The following is a 22,662-nucleotide window of genomic DNA, read 5'->3' on the forward strand; positions in this document are numbered from 1 at the left end:
GTGCGCAAACATGATGCTGAATGCACTTTTGGTGAATTACAAGAAACCGAAGCCAAGAAGCTGAACAGGCACAATAATGAAAAAAAAACATTTCTACCTACATAGTTTAATTACCAATTTACCAATTTGGCTGAAGACAGTTACCTTGTTCTTTAACCAAGCCCTTATCAACTGTTTCAAGTTTTACTTGAAATGGAAAGTGAGGGTAGAGAGGGAGGTGCTGCCTCCCAGCAATTTTGCTAAAAGGTGGCTGAATGTTGCAAGAATGGTCTGAGTGAATGAGCCTACACTAAACATGTGCTTCTGGATTGAAGGATGATGATGTGGAGAGCACACTTGATCATGGTTTTGTGGGATCTCCACAAGCAGCCCTAGGAGGTTTCCCTCTTTAGGGGAATTACTCTTTGTTATGCTTTTATGTTGTTACTGTGTTTTTACTTCTTACATACATTTTATGTAACTCCACATTGTATTATCCTGTACCACCCCCAATGATTTTGATAATAATAATAATGATGATGATGATGATGATGATGATGATGATGATGATGATCATCATCATCATCATCATCATCATCATCATCATCATCATAGTTTAGCGTCCGCTTTCCATGCTAGCATGGGTTGGACGGTTCAACTGGGGTCTGGGAAGCCAGAAGGCTGCACCAGGCCCAGTTTGATCTGGCAATGTTTCTACGGCTGGATGCCCTTCCTAACGCCAACCACTCCATGAGTGTAGTGGGTGCTTTTTATGTGCCAGACGAGTCTGGCAAACGGCCACGAACGGATGGTGCTGTTTACGTGCCACCGGCACAAGGCCAGTCGGGGTGGCGCTGGCAATGGCCACGTTCGGATGGTTCTCTTATGTGCCACCGGCACTGGTAACTCAGCTGCAATTTCCATTGATCGATTTCAATTCTCACTTGGCTCAACAGGTCTTCACAAGTAGAGTTTTGTGTCCCAAGAAGGGAAGGTATGCATAAGTGGACTGGCTACATCCCATGTAGAAGGCCACGGGTTATGGTCTCAGTTGTCCTGCCGGGTCTTCTCATGCACAGCATACTTCCAGAGGTCTCGGTCTCTTAGTCATTTCCTCAGTGAGACCTAAAGTTTGAAGGTCGTGCTTCACCACCTCATCCCAGGTTTTCCTGGGTCTGCCTCTTCCACAGGTTCCCTCAACTGCTAGGGTGTGGCACTTTTTCACACAACTATTCTTCATCCATTCTCGCCACATGTCCATACCAGCGCAAACGTCTCTCTTGCACACCACAACTGATGCTTCTTAGGTCCAACTTTTCTCTCTAGGTACTTTCACTCTGTCGAGTATGAATACTGACATTACACATCCATCGGAGCATACTGGCTTCATTTCTTGCGAGCTTACGCATATCCTCAGCAGTCACGGCCCATGTTTCACTGCCATGTAGCATAGCTGTTCGTACACATGCGTCATACAGTCTGCCTTTTACTCTGAGCGAGAGGCCTTTTGTCACCAGCAGAGGTAAGAGCTCTCTGAACTTTGCCCCGGCCATTCTTACTCTAGCAGTTACATCATCACAACAATTTCACTTGTAACGTTTGAAATGCTAAAGAAACAACATACACGTGTGATTCTATACACAGACACGTGTATGTATGTATATACGTATATGCACATACATATGTATATGTACATTCATCCGTATACATACACAAATACACACGCAGATATGAATCCTAGTAAAACAATGGAACCCTAATCATTCTCTTGTAAAAATATAAAAGCACCCTACCCCCAAAACAAACAAATGAGATTCATGAAGTTGATGAACAAGGACCATTGCTCAGTCAGTGCTCTGACATCCTCCCTAATCTTTCAGGCTGTCAAGAAATGTTCCAATAAAATCATCATCATCATTTAATGTCCACCTTCCCTGCTGACGTTCCCTTCATCTCTCTCTCCCTCTTTTACTCTTTAATAAATTGTGGCCTAGAAAGAGACAACACTTCCAGACTGTTTCCGAAGGTTCAATATCCAATATTTTCTTATTTCCATGCCAAACTGACAGCTGATATTAATCATCCCTTGATAATTATGGAAGTAATATTATATTATACATATACACACACAAATATACATATCCATTATATATATGCGCATATACATATATAGATAGATATATATACACACACCATCAACTAACTGGCTAAAACCATACACATTACGAGTGTGTGTCTGTATATACATACATACACATATATATATATGCACACACACACACACCTGCATGTGTGTGTATGCACGCATGCACATATGTGCAATGAGATCAAAGCAATTAGATATATGTAGGTGTATGCTATAGTATATATCTATATACACACAAACACATATACACGTGTAAGTGTATATATACATATATATATATGTGTGTGTGTGCATGTATAAGCACCAATGCAAGTATTATACATATAGAGGAATATTTACACATCTTTTGTGAATATTAAATTGCTATTTTATATAAATATATATTATCCACACGTGCATATACATATACACACGCACGCATATATATACATACACATACATATATATACATACACACACATATAGATATACATACATATTTTTATCTACACACACACACACACACACATCAACATTATGTATTTATTCTTTTACTTGTTTCAATCACTGGACTGTGGCCATGCTGGAGTACTGCCTTCAAGTGTTTTAGCCAAGCGTATTGACTGCAGCACTATTATGGTATTTTGTTAATATCTATTTGCCGAACTGCTAAGTCATAGGACACAAAGGGAGATGACATAAACAATACCGGTTTTCAGACAGGTGCAAATACAAACACACAAAAGACAGACAGACATTATATATGTGTACAGTAGGCTTCTGCATCGTACTTGAGGTTATAGAAGACACTTGCCCAAGGTGCCATGTGGTGAGATTGAACCAGGAACCACGAGATTGCTATGCCTACACTTTATACACACACGTACATATATATACACATACATACACACACGAAAATATGTGTGCATGTATATATATATCCATATACACACAGTGTATAATCCTTTCTCTCACATACACAAAGACATATACAAGTTTATACACACACACGCTTGACCCTGGTGTATGATGTATTAAAACGACAAAAAACAGAAATGAAGTCAGAATCTGAGTAACAGTTGGAATGTTCTTCCACAGGGCTGATATGTCACCAATCACCAGCACCACCCACCCACCCATTCTTCCCTCCATCTAAACAGAAATTATACCAAGGGTATGCGAATCTTGCAGTTGGTGCAAGTGTCAAACTTGAAGCGGACGTTTTGCAGGAGCTGTCCACTTGAGACAATTGGAGTCAATGGTCTTGAAGTCTGGTGGACGTTTGGATTTTTTTTCCAAGAATTCATCAATCAGATCCTGTCTTTTCAGAACTAAATGTTTTCCTTTCCAATATTTCAACATTCCAAGTGCTTGCAACGTACTGACTATGTCATTGGCATTGATGGCTGTCTCTTGGCTGACGTCTTTGATACATATTTCATTAGCTTTATATCGGTGCAAATAGTTTAACAAGACCTCTTTCCAGTAGCTACAGTAGCTAATAAGCCCAAGGTCAGAAAGGGGACGCTCAGGTGATCCTATCTTCTGTTCCATTCGGCTTAGTAAATAACTGAAATCTATCAACATTTTGCCATAGCCTTGACGCATGAATTGTGGAAGTGTGAGGATACAAGATACATTGTAATTCAAAAAGGAATTTTTTTCCTTTGAAAAATAGCCAACGATATGGCATCCACTGGAATCATTTTCAGTCATGACGTAGAATAAGAAGGGCTCAACATCGAAGTACAGGGTTTTATGGTCTAAAAACAGTTTAGCTAACAAACATAGATTTTGACAATAAACCTTATTTTTCTGCCCATCTACTTCGAACACTGAAATATTGTTTTTACGATAAATCTCATCACCAGGGGGATGCCGCCAAACACATTTAGCCAAATGTCGGCGTAAAATAGTAGCCGTTTTCATATATTTTAAACAGAATTCACAGAGGTAAACTTTTGGAAGGCGGGCATATTCATCAGGATATGGAGAAGAATACCAGGTATTCATTTCAAAGCGGCCAATTTCCAACTTTTTTATCCGGTATTCTTGAATATCACTGAGCTGATAATGCTGTGTCATTTCATGTTCCATCTGTTCACATGCGCGAGCTTGAGCCTCTCGGAAAAGCTGTAAATCGTATTGTGATGCAAGCCCCTTCAACAACGGTTCCCTTGTTCGACCATTCTTTGTCCTGTGTAGAAGATGTTCAGCTTTGAGTTCGTGGGTCAAAGCAACATTCCCTTTCTTCCTCATTTCTATTACTTTTTGAGCTTTTTCTTTCTGTTCTTCTGTTGGTTGTTGCCGTCGAAGGTCCCGCCGTTCATTTAAGTTTTTCACAATTTTCTTTCTCTCTTCAGAAGATTTTTGTCTTTCCTCAAATCGTTTTTTACACTCGTCAGCTGTGGTGTTGTGGTAGAGAGGACATCCCGATATGGTCCGATGTGTTTCATGCTTGCCAGTCATATGACCTCTTGAATCACATCCTGGGAATGGACATCTGGAATTCTCATTGTAATCTGTCAGAGGTGTAGCCCGTTTCTCGGCAAACCCATAGAGTGCCTGGAGTTTGGCATTTGCAATTTTCTCCTCTTTAGAAGTTATCTGACCATTTGGGTCGCACTCTGTATCACTGCTGGACTCAGACTGCACCCTCTTCTTCTTCCTCTCTACACTGGTCTTCTGCAAACCTGAAGACCGACGAGTAACCCTGGTTTGAGACAACATGTCTCCATCTTCACTTTCCAGTGGGGAGTGGTCGCTCTCATCCGATGTTACTTCAACTTTGCTGGGCTTTCTTTTTGGCATGACTTGTAATGTTCCTATAGATGAAGGGTTAAATGAAGGAGTGATGCGGCCTCAGAGCAGCGGCAGAAGCGGGGGGGAAGAAGCAGAGCAACGGCCGAGGCAGCCGTCGACATGATACAGCAACAAGTTCTTTCGCCAAACAACACAACAATAATAGTAATAATAATAATAATGATGATAATAATAATAGTAATAATAATAATAATGATGATAATAATAATAGTAATAATAATAATAATGATGATAATAAATAATAATGATAATAATAATAATAATAATAAATGCCCTGATGCAGTACCAGGCAGCGGCTCTCATGGCTTCTGATCTTAACTGACTGGAAGTGTTATCATGTACATTGTTTTGTCTTGGTATAAAAGATGGGCTACAGCAAATATTCTGCTCAATACCACAGATTTGTTTGTCAGTTGTTTGACTGTAACCAGTTGAGCATGTCCCTTAGTGGCTGACGATATGTGCATCTCTGATCACGAGTAGAAGTAGTTGGGGAGCATCATAGCCATGTATTGAGAGGGATTCTTTGGGGTTTGAATGATTCACCTCTGGAAACATGGGTGTTTCATTCAACATCCTCAAACAACCCTTAATCAGGGACCTTTTGAGTGGGATGGGTTACCCAACCAGAAGAAAATTCTAACTGGGCCCCACCAGCAAGGTCATGCGCTGTTTATCTTGTTATGAGATCACCATGTCGCGCACATATGGTTGTGATGCATGTGCCTGGTGTACCCTTATCAGACGGGTAGTCATGATGGGTATACTGGGCTTCGTATATTTGTACCCCAGTGTCACTTTGATGGCATGCACTGCTCTCTCACTCAATAATAATAATAATAATAATAATAATAATCTTGGTATAAAAGATGGGCGACAGCAAATATTCTGTTCAATACTAGATTTGCTTGTCAGTTGCTTGATCTTATCCAGTTGAACATGCCTCTTGGTGGATGATGATATGTGCATCTCTGATCATGAGCAGAAGTAGTGGGGAAGCATCATAGCCATGTGTTGAGAGGAATTCTTTGGAGTTCGAATAATTCACCTCTGGAAACATGGATATTTCATTCATCATCCTTAAACAAACCTTATTCATAGACTTTTTGAGTTGGATGGGACATGAAGAAAATTCTAACTGAGCCCCACCAGCAAGGTCATGTGCTGTTTATTTTGATATAAGATCACCATATCATGCACACATGGTTGTGATGTATGTGCCTGGTGTACCCTTATCAGACGGGTAGTCATGATGGGTATACTGGGCTTCATATATTTGTATCCCAGTGTCACTTTGATGGCATGCTGCTCTCTCACTCAATAATAATAATAACCCTTTCTACTATAGGCACAAGGCCTGAAATTTTTGGGAGATTGGGGCAAGTCGATTATATCGACCACAGTGCATAACTCGTACTTATTTCATTGATCTCGAAAGGATGAAAGGCAAAGTTGACCTCAGCAGAATTTGAATTCAGAATATATAAAGATGGACGTAATATCGCTAAGCTTGCCACCTTCTCAATAATAATAATACTAACAACAACAACAACAACAACAACAACAACAACAACAACAACAATAATAATAATAGTAATAATAATTATTTTGTTGTTGTTGTTGTTGTTGTCATCGTCGTTGTTATTATTAAGCATGTGTGTGTGTTCAGGAAAAATGAATAAAAACGTTCATTCTCCTTCCTATCAAACTCAAAAACAAAAGCAAAAAAGAAAACCAACAACAAATAAGCAAAAACTTAATCAAAATAACTGCAGCTTCAGCAGAACAGCTTAATGTATGGAAGTGGTGATGATGGCAGTGGTGTTAGAGTTATTGAAAAGGTTTACGATGGAAATATTTAAAAAACTATTAACTCTCAAAATTAGTTGATTGACAGCTTGCTAAAACAACAGTGAGAATTTTTTTTATATAACAAACAACTTAATATAAATTTGAACACCCACTCCATAAATTAAGATTCACTTATTTTGTCAATAGTAAAATATTCAAGTGGAATGTATACACTGGCTGGTATCAAGATATTCTAACTATTTAAGGTTCAAGTTATTTGTCTGCTTAGATAAGCAACATATTTTGAGGGACAGAGGAAATAGTAATTGCAAAATTTATATACAACTTGTGGAAATTGCATATATATATATACAGGGTGCATGTACATTGTTTTTGATTTTGTTGACTACACAGAATAGTAGGGTCAGTTGGGCACTGTCTGTGAGAAAAACAGCACCATCACACAATTCACTCTGCCAGAAATTTGGAAACAACATGCTGTACTACTTGGCATTCATGCCGCAAGCTCTAATGTAAATATTTCTGAGTATTTGGGTGCCAATCTGAGGACAATGCAATCTGAGGACATGTACTCAGAATGATAATAATCAAACATCCAGTCAAAATCATGGCGTTTGAAGTGATCACTAGTGATGGCAACGTTATGCCTCCATTCATCTTCCAAAACAGCCTCAGACTCAACATCAAGTGCCTGGAGGAGGTAGTGCTGCCCTGGGTCAAGAGGGTGATTGTTGCAAGATACTATGTCTAGCAACAGGACTCTGCACCATGCCACACAAGCAGGAGAACCCAGTTATGGCTGTCAGACAATTTCTGCAACTACATCACCCCTAACATCTGGTCACCTAACTCCCCAGACTACAACCTCCTTGATTATTATGTGTGGGTTGCAGTTGAGCGAGAGACCGACAAAACTCCTTGTAACACCAAAGATGAACTGAAGGCAAGGATTTTAACAGCATTCACCAACTTAAACAAGGAGACCTTTCAGAAGAGTTGCAGGAGATTCTGAAGTCATCTGTGTATGCATTGTTGGGGCATTCCAGCAAATGGTTTTTACACTCTCTTGCATATAGTCATGGAAAGGCTATTTAGGTTGCCTCCAATTTGGTTCAACTACATGAAGTTGATAAGCCACAAAAATAGTGAAACATAGATGACCATCCCTCCTAAATGGGAGTTGGGGCAAGTTGTCTTACTTGTCAATGACATTCAGGTGTTTTAACACCCAACACTTTGAGAAAAATTCACCTCCACCATGCTAAGTCACGGCAGCCAACAGGTGAACAAGCACAACACAGACATTGAGTATGTGTGTTTATATGTATATATACGAGGTGATAACAAGAAGTTCCCAGACTAGTTCTGTAGTGCACCAACAGATGGCAGCATGCAGTTGCATGCACCGTGAAAGCTAGCTGTGACCGTTCATGAGGCAGTGTGCCAAGTGACATACATCATTGTGTTTACTTAACAAGTGGTGAAATTTTTGTGATCACATGTATGCTGGGATTTTTGTCATGGACAGGAAGTTGAAACAGAGAGTCAGCATGGAATTTTGTGTTAAACTTAGGAAGTCTGCTACAGAAACATTGAGCATGCTTTGGCAGCTTGCTGCAATGAGGTAGTGGATTGCACACAATGTTTTGAGGGGTATGGGTGCTTCAAAAGACACAACAGAGCTGCAGCTCAATCAAGAGCATGCTTATCATGTTTTTGATATCTGTGGTATTATGCATCAAGAATTCATCCCCTTGGGTCAAACCATCAACCGAGAGTTTTACTGTGATATTTTGAAGCATTTGAAGGAGGAAATTTGGCAAAAGCAACTGGATCTGTAGAGCATGAAGAATTGGGTTCTTCATGACAACAATGCACCCTTGTCACTGAGCTCTCCTCACTTGTGAGTTTCTCAAAAACAACATGGTACCACTTCTGCACCTGCTCTATTCACCAGATTTAGGACCTGTGGACTTTCATCTTCCCCAAGATGAAAATGCAGCTAAAAGAGTGCTGTTTTTAACACCAAAAGGTCGGATTCTGAAACTGGCAGAAATAGTGGGACTACTGTATTGCTGTGCAAGGTGATTATTTCAAAGGAGGGGTGTTAAAATTTAGTTAAATAAGTTATTTTTTTTATTAAACATAACTAGTCTGGGAACTTTTTGATACCACCTCATACATATACTGTAGGTGAAATAAACATCTGAGATGCTTTGTCCCATGCAGAAACTGCAGAAACTACTCAGAGATTTTGCAAGCTCTTTCAAGTTCATTGCAATGCTGGAAACCCTTTCTTATCATCAGCAGATATATCAAGGAAACAAGCATTTTGCCCCTTAGCCCGTATCCTTTGCCTGAGTGGGACAGTAAGGACTGAGCTAGTCTTCACTTATGGGAGGGTTCAACATCTGGTCTCTTTCAACCATAGCTATCTCGAGCTTGTTTTAGCTGCCATGTCTTACAGGCTTTCTTCCATTGTTTGCATTCCAGACCTATCTCCTTCAAGAAGAAGCACACTGGTCTAGATGGAAGGTGGCATGATAGCCCTTAAGTCCTGATTTTTTGGTTTCTCTACCTGGTGGGAAATATTGAGTCTGAGTGCTTTCGTATTCATGGAGAGTAGGAACATTCTGTCTGATCAGAATGATGTTACCACTATCTCCTCCATGAAGATAAGCCTGCCTTTCAGGTTCACTTACATTTCCTAGTCAGAGGCTGAGTCCAAAATAGGAAGCAGGTTGCCTACCATTGCTTTCATCTTGGGAATTTGTCACTTTCTTTTAGGAATTTTATAACATTTGGTGAGAGTAGCTGGTGTTTATTAGCCTTCACCCTTTGCAGACCAGTCTGTTTGGCAATTTCTGCAAGAACCTTGTCATGTCTCTACATGTATCAGCCTTCTCCCATTGCCCTAGGGCATTCAGTCAAAATGTGATTCAGGGTGCAAAGCATTGGTTCAGAGTGCAAAATGTGGCTCAGGGTGCAAAATGTGGTTCAAAGTACAAAATGTGGCTCAGGGTGCTTAAGAGATGGGTCTTTTTCTGTACCCCATATTTTAAGGTTGTTTGGGGTTGACAAGCTATCAATGACAGTATGAAGACGAAAGGATAATATTCCTTGGTCAGTGCTCCCGAGTTCCTTCCAGGACATTGGGCGCTCAAGTGCCAGGTCCTACTGCATCCATTGACTCTGGTGGGCAGGCTCTACTACCTTCACCTGATGATCCTCCTCAGTTGAGTCACAGACCCATTGCACTATGACCTCTCTCTTGCTCTTGGTATTAATGTTTTCCCACGTCTTAGTGCTGTAATTGCCATGCCCTATCTGTCCTTAACAAACTACTCAAACAATCTCTTGGTGTTTCCAGTATGTCTCTGCCTCCTTCACAACTTACTGAGGTCACCATTTTCTGTTACATTTTATGGTCTTGTTGTTGTCCCTGATTTTCTCATCCCCAGACAGAAGTAATAGGGTGATTGCTCTTGCTTTTGTAGCATTGAATTCCTCCACCACTGGTGAAATTTTGAGGCAGAGCTTAAAAGTTTTGCAGTACAGATTGACTGAGCTGAAATTTGGTGGGGAATGCCTAGCCACTGTTGCATAAATTTATTGTACAACCTTTTCATTGCCTCTACCCGAGTTACTGAGAAGTTGTAAAGCAGTCTGGGTATGATACCATACTGGAAGCACTGTGCTTTGAAACTTCCCAAAACTTTCATACATACATACATACACACACACACACCACACACACACACACACACACGCATATATATATATATATAAATATATACATACATACATACATATATATACATACCTACATATATATGTATATATACATGCATATATGGGTACAGGATATCATATATATATATATTATATATATATATATTATATATATATATATGTATATATATGTATGTATATATATATATGTATATATATATTAAACTCGAATATGTTGGTCATGTATGACGATGGTTGCACCTAAGATGTTCCCATCTGGAGTACAATTCTGGGTGGGAAGTCACCTCACCAGTGAATGGACAACCTAAGATTGTTTTTATGGAAGATCAGCTGTCGCCCATGCATACCAGCCTCACCTCTCCACACCACCGATATTATCCAAGGGAAAGGTAAAGGCTGATACAGTGACATCACAACCCATTTGGCACCAGTGACATCACAACCCATTGGCACCAGTGACATCACAACCCATTTCTACAGTTGAGTGAACTGGAGTAGTGTGAAATAAAGTGTCTTGCTCAAGAGCACAACATGCAGCCTGGTCCAGGAATTGAACTCACAACCTCCTGTTTGTAAGCTTGACGCTCTAACCACTGAGCCACTGAGTATGCATATATATGTGTGTGTGTGTGTGTGTGTAGGTATGTGTGTGTACACATATTACCAGATTACATATATTCACTCATCTTTCATTCTTTCCTGTTGGCAGATTTTTGAACGAGAAACAAAACGAGAGAAGGTTCTGGAATCACGGCTCAGGGAACAGAAACTCAGAGTGAAACTGACCAAGATGTCAATACATCAACCACCTGTAAGTATCATTTTACTGCAGTGCTGTTGTGCTGTAGGTTAATCAGTAGTAGTGTAGGTGAGTCAGCTTATGGTGCCTCAGTTCTTGGGTTCAAATCCTTTCAAATCCATTGTGTCCATTATGTCTATTATGTCCATAGGTAAAGCTTCAAAAGTAGACACATCTAACATATTCTCTTTAAACAAGACATGCCACTCTCTTTGCTCAGTGAGATAACTATGTGCTGCAGTTACTTGATTGTTCTTAAGCAAGACTCACATCGCCTTATTGGCTTAACAAAGAAGGCACAACTGATATGTTACATTAGATGAGTAGATCGGGTTTCAAATTTTGGCACATAAGGCCAGCAAGTTCAAGGGAGGGAGTCACTCAATTACATTAACCCCAGTACATAGCTAGTACTTATTTCATCAACCCCGAATGGATGAAAGGCAAAGTTGACCTTGGCGGAATTTGAACTCAGAACGTAAGGATGGACAGAAAGATTTTAGCCTGGCGTGGTAATGATTCTGTCAGCTCGCCGCCTTACAGATGAATAGATATTAACGTTGGTGGGGGACATTGTGAACTCTCTCAATGAAGGGGTGCACATGCAATAAATATGAAAGGGCTTTGTGGAGGATTCTGGGTTTTTACAGGTGGATTGGGAGTTGTGATTTTTCTGAAAAATAAAATACTGAATCCCAAGTACAATACTTATATTTTAAACAAATTAAAAACAAAACTTTGTCAGGATTAAAATATTTCTTTCTAATTTGAGCACAAGGCCAGCAACATTTTGAGTGTTGGGGACTTCTTTCTTTCCTTCTTTTTTCTTTCTCTTTTTTTCCTTTATTTCTTCCTTCCCTTTTCTTTGTTTGTTTCTACATATATTTCTGTAATATCCTTCTTTTCCGAAAGCCCGATGAAGAGCAGAAACCTCCAAGTGCTAAAAAGGTGAAGGAAGCCACTACAGAATTCTGGGATAATGTTAACAAAGACAAGAAACCAACAGATTCCGACAAAAAGGATCCATCCACAGTGTAAGTGTTTAACCTTCTCATCATCATCAACATCATCAACTTCATCATTGGTATCATAGTTGTCATCATCATCATTGTCGTCATCCTGATTATGATCATGATCATCATCATCATCATTTGTGTCATTGACATCATCATCATCATCACCATCATCCTCATCATATGTCTAATTATGCCATCACCATCATCATCACCATCATCATCATCATATGTCTAATTATGCCGTCACCATCAACGCCACCACACACATAATGGGCTTCCACACAGTTTTTTTCTACCAAATCCACTCGCAATGGATTTTATAACTTGAAAGACCAGCGATTCTGGGAAAGTGCTGAGTTGAATTCATCGACCCAGTGCTCAACTGGTACTTATTTTATTGAACCTGAAAGGATGAAAGGCGAAGTCAAACCCAGCAGAATTTGAACCCGGAATATAAAGAGCTGGAAGAATATAAAGGGCTATAGTAGAATACTCATGCCCAAAGTGCCATGCAATGAACTGAACCTGAAACCACTGTGTTTTCAAAGTTTTCATTTCAAACAATGTATTCAGACTTTAATATTGCATCTTCCATTAACCTTTAAGCATTCAGATTATTCTGTCGAATGTAATGCTTATTTATTCACATTGTTTTGAATTAAGCATACACTATTTTGTAGCTTTGAGATTTCAGTGATGTGATTATATGTTATTAGAATGACATTGTAGGGTAGATGTAAGAGACCAGATCAGACCATTTTCAACATGAACCAGTTAGAATATTTGGGCCTAACATGGCTGGCTTAAATGCTAAAGGGTTATGGTGGTGAGCTGGCAGAATTGTTAGCATGTGGGGCAGAATGCTTAGCGGCATTTCTTCCAGCTTTTTATATTCTGGGTTCAAATTCTGCTGGGTTTGACTTTGCCTTTCATCCTTTCAGGATCAATAAAATAAGTACCAGTTGAGCACTGAGGTCAATGAATTCAACTCAGCACTTTCCTAGAATCGCTGGTCTTTCAAGTTATAAAAATTTTTTTATTATAAAATTAAACCATCAATTTAAGTCACCATTATTCTTATGTTACTCTAGTTAATTTATCATAACTTGCTACTGAGCCATCTCTAATCCAACACATTATGTATCTATATGCACAATAATTGTTCAAGATTATAAGGCATTGAGCTGACAGCATCATTAGCATTCATTTCTTTATTGCCCACAGGGGACTAAACTCAGATGGGACAAACAAGGAATCAAATTGATTACATTGACCACAGTGCATAACTGGTACTTATTTAATCGACCCCAAAAGGATGAAAGGCAAAGTCGACCTTGGCAGAATTTGAACTTAGAATGTAACGGCGGGCGAAATACCGCTAAGCATTTCACCCGGCGTGCTAACGTTTCTGCCAGCTCACTGCCTTCTGACAGCGTCATTAGCATGCCAAGCAAAAGGCTTTGCGCCTTTACATTCATGTCCAAATTCCATCAGGGCTAACTTTGCCTTTCATTCTTTCGGGGTCGATAAAATAAGTACCAGTTGAGCACTGGGGTCAATGTAACTGACTCACCACCTCCCACTGAAATCATTGGCCCTGAGCCAGAATTGGAAATGAAGATTGCATCCTTAATGATATACCACTGAATATCATCAGGCACTTTGTCTTCTCCCATATCCCCATATGGGACATCGTTAACAATATATTGGATATCTGTAACAGTATATGGAATATATGTAATAGTATATAAACAGACCATATTTTAGGATTTGAGTGATTAACTGTAGGATGAGGTGTGACCCAAGGTTACTCAACACTCATCTCTGGAAATATTGTCTAACTATGAAATTTATTCATCTGTAATGAACGTTTCTTGTCAAATTGCTCCATCCTTATATATTAATAGTACAGTCAACTCTCGCTACTATGCCACCTCGCTACTATGCCACTCTCGCTACTATGCCAGTTTTGCATGGTCCCGGCCAAATAATAAACAAAAAATTTTTACTATGCAACCCTCAACTCTCGCTACTATGCCACTTGTAAACTGAAGCGCACGCAACTTTTTGAAATTTTGTACTCCTACATTTTGTACATTTCGTATTTGTAATCTTGTGGAAAAGTTCAGAAAGTAGCACACAATGTCAGCTCAGAAACGCAAGCGGACTGAGTTTACGCTGAAAGAAAAGAAGGAGATTATCGATGCTGCAAAAAACGTTAGTGTCAGGCCCCTCGTATCATTAGTAATATCTGATACAAGTTACCACCCCTTGTATTGTCTGACATGTTTCACTCTAGAAGAAATAGCAAAGGAGGTAATGCATAACGAAGAGCCAGTGGAAAGTGAAGACGACGAGGTAATTGTGGAAGAGGAATATGTTTCGTTTGCAGATGCCCAGAGAGCATGGAGCACTATCTGAAAGTTTATGCAGCAGCAGAGCAGCGGAAAACCCAGCGTCATGCAGGCGTGTGATAGGCTAGACGACGAAATGAATGAAATCCACCGAAAGAAGATGCATCAGCCGACAATTTTTGAGAGCTTCGGGATTAACTAAAAGCAATCTGAACTTAATAAACTTGGATGTCTTCTTTCTACCATTGCATTGAACTTCTTATTGGCCTTACTTCCTACCCTATGAATTTTTATTCATATGTTCAGTAAATTTTTGGTTATGTAGTGTTTAGATAACAGACCCTCGGTGCTATGCCACTCTCGGTACTATGCCACTTTGGCTCAGTCCCGCAGGGTGGCATAGTAGCGAGAGTTGACTGTACTTTGTCTGTCTGTCTCTATACATCCATCCATGTGTTTATCATTTATCTGTCCATCTGCCTGTTTGTATGCCTGTCTGTTTATCTATCTATCTATCTATCTATCTATCTGTCTGTCTGTCTGTCTGTCTGCCTGCCTGCCTGTCTGCCTACCTATCTGCATGTCTGTCTGTCTGTCTATCTATCTATCTATCGCCTGTCTGTCTGTCTGTCTATCCATCTATCTATCTATCATCTATCTATCTATCTATCTATCTATCTATCTATCTATCGCCTGTCTGTCTGTCTGTCTGTCTGTCTGTCTGTCTATCTGTCTGTCTATCTGTCTGTCTGTCTGTCTATCCATCTATCTATCTATCTATCTATCTATCTATCTATCTATCTATATATCTATCTATCTATCTATCTATCTGTCTATCTATCTATCTATCTATCTGTCTATCTATCGCCTGTCTGTCTGCCTATCTGTCTATGTATCTCTCTCTCTCTCTCACAGTCTGTTGTATTATTGCTTAGGAAGGACTCAGTAATCTCACTCACTTTCTTCTCATTCTGCATTATTCATTCCTTTAGTGACTATTATTTACTAGTTATTACTTATCCATTACTATGGTAACATTTGCGTTATATTCATATCTCGTAGGTGAGCTTGTAAGACAACATCATTACTTTATGTCTTATATAGCTCCACAACTTATTATTATCTTTCTATTCTTAAAGGGGAGATGACAAGGAAAAAGCAGCACCTCAAAATGAAGCAGGAGCTGAAAAGTAAGTTTCTGTTTGTATTGCAGTTATGATTGATTTTAATATGATTACAGCTGAGTGACTGATCTATATATATATATATATATATATATACAATTATATGTTACATTACTTGATAGTCAAGATAAAACTCTGAGTTTCAGATGCCGAAGTGGAAATCCACAACACCATCTCTTCTGTTATCTGGCTATTTCTGGAAATAGCCAGATAACCGAAGAGATGGTGTTGTGGATTTCCACTTCGGCATCTGAAACTCAGAGTTTTATCTTGACTATCGAGTAATGTAACATATTATTGAATAGATAAATTTCCTCTATTTATATAATATTGAGGTCTCTTTCTTTCTTTTGTTATCTTACCGTTTTACCAAAGACCTGTTGGGGCAAGTGAAATCCTATGACTGGCACTCGGCAGATGCCAGGACCCCTGGACTGGAGATACGTAAAAAGCACTATCTGAATCGTGGCCGATGCCAGCGCCGCCTCGACTGGCTTCCGTGACGGTGGCACGTAAAAAGCACCATCCGAATCGTGGCCGAAGCCAGTGCTGCCTCAACTGGCTTCCGTGCAGGTGGCACGTAAAATGCACCAATCCGACCGTGGCCGATGCCAGCCTCGCCTGGCACCAGTGCAGGTGGCATGTAAAAAGCACCCACTACACTCACGGAGTGGTTGGCGTTAGGAGGGGCATCCAGCTGTAGAAACATTGCCAGATAAGACCGGAGCCTGGTGCAGCCTTCTGGCTTCCCAGATCCCCGGTCGAACCGTCCAACCCATGCTAGCATGGAGAATGGACATTAAACGATGATGATGATGATGATGATGATATATATAATGTAGTCATTGGTTATGGCTGGTCAGAAAGTTATCAGTTGGTTTCACATTTTTTATTGCTCTTACCACATAACCTCTTAAGTAATGGAGGTAAGAATACAGTCTTGATCAGCATGATGGTGAGAAAAAAAACCTCTGAAATGAAATTGTTCTTAGTGAAAACCCTTTCTGGGAGATACGATGTTATCTCCCTTTGAATGGTTCCAGTTGTGTCTGAAAAGGGACAGCTTATGTATGGTTTCTGTTCACTAGTCAGCAGGCAGGGAATCCCGTATTTCTAACATAAATTTTTGTTCATGAGGGCACTGACTAGACATTTCACTTTTTGAATTCAAGAACTCTAGATCAAGAAAACATTTTAGGATACTTACCCTCTTGGCCATGCAAAGTTTGCATCAGCAATTCCCATTGAGGTATAGTCCTGGCTGTTGCAGGAGCTTCCATTTAATTCTGTATGGCATTTCCTCTTCTTTTAAATGCCATATGCAGTTGGCAAAGATGTAACCTTCCACCTCTCTGGGATTCTAAAAGAGGACTTATGGTTATTCAGTTGCAGTTTAAAATGGTTCTCCATTGCTCCCACTGTGTGTATGTGTCCTTATATTGTTGGTGCTGCTGCTGTTGTTGTTGCTGCTACTGCTGTCATTGCTGCTGTTACAGCCATACACCACCTTTGCCTCATAGAGCACAGCCTTGGAGTTGCATTGACTCCCTACAAGGCACTCACTGTTAAGCCTATACAAGCTTCTTGTCTCTAAGCTGGGTATAGGGGCATCCACTAAAATCTTTTTTACACTGGACTCACAGCTGCATGAAACCCTTAATTTGTGTTTGTCAAATAACCATCTGTACCTATGGGATTGTGTGAAATGCTTACTAATCTAAGGGAGGTCCTTCCCAAGCAGGTTTTGACAACTAATTATATACATATATTATAATCATAATAAATAATAGATGAGTGATGTTTAAATTTACAACAATTGTTTCACTAGAAATCTTTATTTAATGTAGTCATAATAGATTACATCATCATCATCATCGTTTAACATCCATTTTCTATGCTGGCATGGGTTGGACGGTTTGACTGAGGTCTGGAGAGCCAGCGGCTGCACCAATCTGATTTGGCAATGTTTCTACAGCTGGATGCCCTTCCTAATGCCAACCACTCCGAGAGAGTACTGGGTGTTTTTTACGAGCCACGGACATAGGAGCCAGTCAAGTGGGCCTGGCTCATGTTTGGATGGTGCTTTTTACGTGCCACCGGCACAAGAGCCAGTCAGGAGGTACTGGCATTGGCCACAGTCAGTTGGTGCTTTTTACGTGCTACTGGCATGGGAGCCAGTCAGGCAGACCTGGCATTGACCACGTTTGGATGGTGTTTTTTACGTACCACCGGCATAGGAACCAGTCAGTGGGCACTGGCCACAACTACAATATTGGTTTTACTTGACTGAATAGGTCTTCTCAAGCATATCATATCACCCAACACATCATGGGTATTCTTAACAAGGCCAATTATACTTCAGTGAAGAACTGGCAGAATATTTATAATCCTGGGTAGAATGCTTAGCAGTATTTCATCCATCTTTACATTCTGAGTTCAAATTCCACTGAGGTTGATTTGCCAGTCATCTTTTCAAAGTTAATAAATAAGTGCTAGTTACTCACTGGAGTTACTGTAACTGGCTAGCCTCTACCTGAAATTTCAGACTATACCTATAGCAGAAAGGATTATTTATTATACTTGTGCCAAACCCAAAATTCCCCTATTGTTGGTAAATAATTGGAATTGAGAATTATTAAACAGCAGCATCCAGCTTGTATAATTGGTGTCTATGTTGATGGACTATTTTGCTGTCTGCTCTGTGTCACTTTTATCTAGCCAATTAGTGGCATTCTACATGGTGATGTCCCTCGATTCTTAAGGAATCCTTTTAACTAGACATCAGGAAATGTTACTTTACTTGGCAACAGGTAATAGATGGTAAGAGGAAGGGTGCCCAACTAGAAAATCTGCCTCAGCAAGTTTCATCCAACTCATGCAATCTTGGAAAAATGGGATGATGATAATGATGGTACTTGCCATGTAGTAGCAAGTTTGATTCTAAAGCACTAAATCTTCTGTTATGGCCTCTGATTGACTAATGCTTAGGCTGTAGAACTTGGTAGACAAAGGAACTGTCAGTTAGATAGACAAACATTATTTCTGTATGTGATACATCTGTATATGCTCTTTATGTCATTCTGCTATTTATTGTTGAAGGGAAGCTGACCAGTAACAGTAGTTAAGTGAAACTGACATGGATGCTGAAGACACTTCAGATGAGCAGTAAATGTCCGGTTTGTATTATTGTATCATGATTATGATCTCAGTTGTATGATCAAGTGGAAGTGTGTGGCTTAGTGGTTAGGGGTGTTGGACTCATGATTGTAAGATTGTGGTTTTGATTCCTGAACTGGGAGATGTGTTGTGTTCTTGAGCAAAGCACTTTATTTCAGATTGCTCCAGTCAACTCAGCAAAAATGAACAGTGGGAAATATATACTCTTTTACTCTTTTACTTGTTTCAGTCAGTTGACTATGGCCATGCTGGAGCACCACTTTTAGTCGAGCAACTCGACCCTGGGACTTATTCTTTGTAAGCCCAGTACTTATTCTATCGGTCTCTTTTGCCAAACTGCTAAGTGACAGGGACATAAACACACCAGCATCTGTTGTCAAGCAATGCTAGGGGGACAAACACAGACACACAAACATACACGCACACATATATATACACATACATATATATGACGGGCTTCTTTCAGTTTCCGTCTACCAAATCCACTCACAAGGCTTTGGTCAGCCTGAGGCTATAGTAGAAGACACTTGCCCAAAGTGCCACGCAGTGGGACTGAACCCGGAAACATGTTGTTGGTAAGCAAGCTACTTACCACACAGCCACTCCTATGCCTAAGAATCTAGGACACTATCTCTATGTGTCTATATGATTTGTGCAGGAACTTTATCCTTTTTGTGTGACTGACATCTTGATGTAGTAATGTTGTGGCATAATGTTGATGTGTTTAGGTGTTTGTGGATGATTTGGACATGTAATTATTTTAGTCATGTGGTTGTGTTAGCATTTTGATATTATTGATGATGTATTTAGATCAGGTATGAGCAAAATTTTTCAACAAGCAGACTGCATGAGACATGAAACATCACCATCTGATGGGTCAGACTACTAACAAATATTCAAGTTTATTTTCCATTGGTGTGCCAATCAGAAAGTCACTAGGGCCACACTTTGCCCATGGCTGGTTGAAATGCTTGTCAGTGGTTTAACCCTTTAGCATTTAAACCGGCCATATCTGGCCAAAAGTATTCTGCCTGTTTTATGTTAAAACTGGCCAGATCTGGTCTCTCACACCAACCCTACAATATCATTTTAAAAATTAACAGCTACCTCATCAAAATCTCATAGCCTCAAGATAATGCATGATTAGTTCAAAACAATGAGGACAAAAAAGCATTAGTTTTGGCAGAATAATGCGAACACTAAAGGGTTATAACATGCTGTAAGACAAAACTTAGTGGTTTGGTATTGTGGATGTTCTGATATGTCTGGTGATTTTTAAGTGATCAGGCATACAGTTGCAGAAATTGTGTGCACTAGAGGTAACTGCAAACATCGTCTGTTGGTTTTCCTTACTTATTTTGTTAGTTTAATGATGACAGTTTTTTTTACATTTTTGCAGGATTGATGAACAAACCATAGAACTGCCATTTTGCATTCTTCGCACCAAAAGCTGTTTGCTGATCAACATTATATTGTTTTGTTTGCTTTGTTTATTTTTATATACTGGAAAATTCTTTAAGCCATCAAGAAATGTTTCTTTTTTTTTATGATGGAGACTTGTTTTAACCTTTACGAATACTGTGTACATTGCTTGACAGGATGAAAATTCTAGAGAAGAATTTACGTTCATAAAACATATATGTGGATGTATGTGTACACACACACACACACACACACACACATACACACACATGCGTATGTTTTAATATTACAACACACAAACACTCACATGCAGTCATGTAAACACACATGCACACATATATGCATATGCGTTTTAATATAAGCATACATACGTACGCATACATTTTTATATAAACACCACAGTTTCCTCTAGAATTTCCGTCATATCGATCCATGTATACAGTGGTCTCACACATTTATACACGTATCACACGCACATACAGATATCCACTCATAAATATCTACAAGCTATCCTATATTCACAGACAGGCATCATACAAATACTTGTGTGTATGTGTATACACACACACACACATAGACACAGACACATGCACACACAGAAACACACAAACACACCTATCTATGTACACACACATATATACCCATATATATATATATATATATACATACATATATTTTAAAATATATATGTGTGTGTGTGTGTATAAATATATATATGTGTGTGTGTATATATATATATATATTTATAAATATATATATATGTATATAAATATAAATATATATATATATATATATACTTTATTAAAAAGCAGCAAAAATATCCCAAAACTATATGAATATATGTGTGGGTGTATATATATATATATACACACACACACCTGTCTGTGTTTCATTTCTATGCATGTGTGCATGTGTGTGTGTGTGTGTGGTGTGTGTGTATGTGTGTACACATGTGTCCTTTGTTTGTTTTAGCCACACAGTAATGTGTACATGGGAATATAAGCATTGACTTTCAGAAGCAACCACTCTGTTAGAATATCTTTGCAGACATATATTTACATCCACTCACATATACTACTTCTCTCTCTCTCTCACACACACACGCGTGTACACGCATGCACACATGCGTGCACACACACACACACATACACACAAATATATACACATACATACATTCATATATTTACATACACCCAATCAACATGTATTAAATTAAAAGAGAATTATTTTGTGACATCATTTTCTCATATTTCAGAAAAAAAAAAAAGAAAAATGAATAAAAGATTTTAACAAAATTTCCTGTTATGTTCATTGTTTCCGAACTGCTCAGTATGATATTGCTTGTATTGTGCCTTTGGATACATGGATCATAGAACAGAAGCTGCTGGATATGAGTAATCTCAGTGCCAGGAACAGCCACGGAACACTAAACTTCATATATTTGAATGATACACACATAAATACATACATACATGGTGGCTGCCCCCTTGTTATCAAGTATGGCCATTGCACAAAGCTTAATCAATGTTGTTATCGTGCAATGCCTGTGCAAGAAGATATTTTTTTTAAGTGAGGAAGTCCCACTCACTAAGCAATAGCAGCCATAATCCGAAAAGAAGAACAAGTCAACATCATCGGTAACCACTGAGCCGCAGGTTTTATGTCGGAGTTATCCTAGTTACCTGAGTTGCCTTCTCCTAGAAGGATGCCCTGACAAAGGCTAGGAGTCCTTCACTCCCAATGGTTTAACTGCGCGATCGGGTATTCAATCCGATTATTTCTATGTCTCCGCGCATGATACAGCCTTAAGACATTTATTGGATGGCCGTTGACTCTCAAGAGTTCCTCTGTCCTTTGATGGGTTTTGTTTTTCATCCCGCAGGGTGACCAATAAACACCCTCCTCACCAAGCGAGCTTGGTGGGGTTGCCGGCTTAGTCGCCGATGACCTGACCATGCAACAGGTAGTACTGGGTTACATGTTACCAGTAGCACTCGAAAGTGACCTGACATAAAAATACATACATACATACATACATACATACACACATGTATACATTTATGTGTATGTGTGTGTGTATAGATATACAGTGATCCCTTGCTACTTCGTGGTTCAACTATCGTGGATTCACGACTTCACGATTTAAAAAAAATATATATATGAACACCTAAAATTTTTCATTAAATCCATTAAAATATTAATAATAACGAAGTCATGT

At 39.3% G+C, this 22,662-nt stretch overlaps 2 protein-coding genes and 1 long non-coding RNA gene across 4 annotated transcripts in view; 1 reads left to right on the forward strand and 2 right to left on the reverse strand.

Annotated features, from left to right (window-relative positions):
* Positions 1-20,633, forward strand: part of LOC115212019 (dynein intermediate chain 3, ciliary-like) — a 75,101-nt gene extending 54,468 nt beyond the window's left edge. For both annotated transcript variants that reach the window (XM_029780814.2, XM_036503412.1), the window contains 5 exons: positions 11,202-11,303; positions 12,204-12,325; positions 15,801-15,851; positions 18,945-19,021; positions 20,422-20,633. In XM_029780814.2, coding sequence (XP_029636674.1) covers positions 11,202-11,303; positions 12,204-12,325; positions 15,801-15,851; positions 18,945-18,960 — 291 coding nt within the window. In that variant the 3' untranslated portion in view covers positions 18,961-19,021; positions 20,422-20,633. The remainder of the gene's footprint in view (positions 1-11,201; positions 11,304-12,203; positions 12,326-15,800; positions 15,852-18,944; positions 19,022-20,421) is intronic.
* On the reverse strand, positions 3,019-5,059 carry LOC115212020 (histone acetyltransferase KAT7-like). Its single transcript, XM_036503413.1, has one exon. The coding sequence runs from the start codon at positions 4,913-4,915 to the stop codon at positions 3,308-3,310; it is 1,608 nt and encodes a 535-aa protein (XP_036359306.1). The 5' UTR covers positions 4,916-5,059; the 3' UTR covers positions 3,019-3,307.
* LOC118763667 overlaps positions 14,956-22,662 on the reverse strand; it is a 16,936-nt gene continuing 9,229 nt past the window's right edge. Inside the window, exon 3 of the long non-coding RNA XR_004999434.1 lies at positions 14,956-15,082. This is a non-coding gene — a long non-coding RNA (uncharacterized LOC118763667). The remainder of the gene's footprint in view (positions 15,083-22,662) is intronic.

Source organism: Octopus sinensis, linkage group LG5 (assembly GCF_006345805.1).
Source record: "Octopus sinensis linkage group LG5, ASM634580v1, whole genome shotgun sequence".
Taxonomy (NCBI): Eukaryota; Metazoa; Mollusca; class Cephalopoda; order Octopoda; family Octopodidae; genus Octopus; species Octopus sinensis.

Excerpts from the sequence above, each read along its gene's own strand:
- LOC115212020 (XM_036503413.1), bottom strand. The coding sequence starts at position 4,915 with ATGCCAAAAAGAAAGCCCAGCAAAGTTGAAGTAACATCGGATGAGAGC.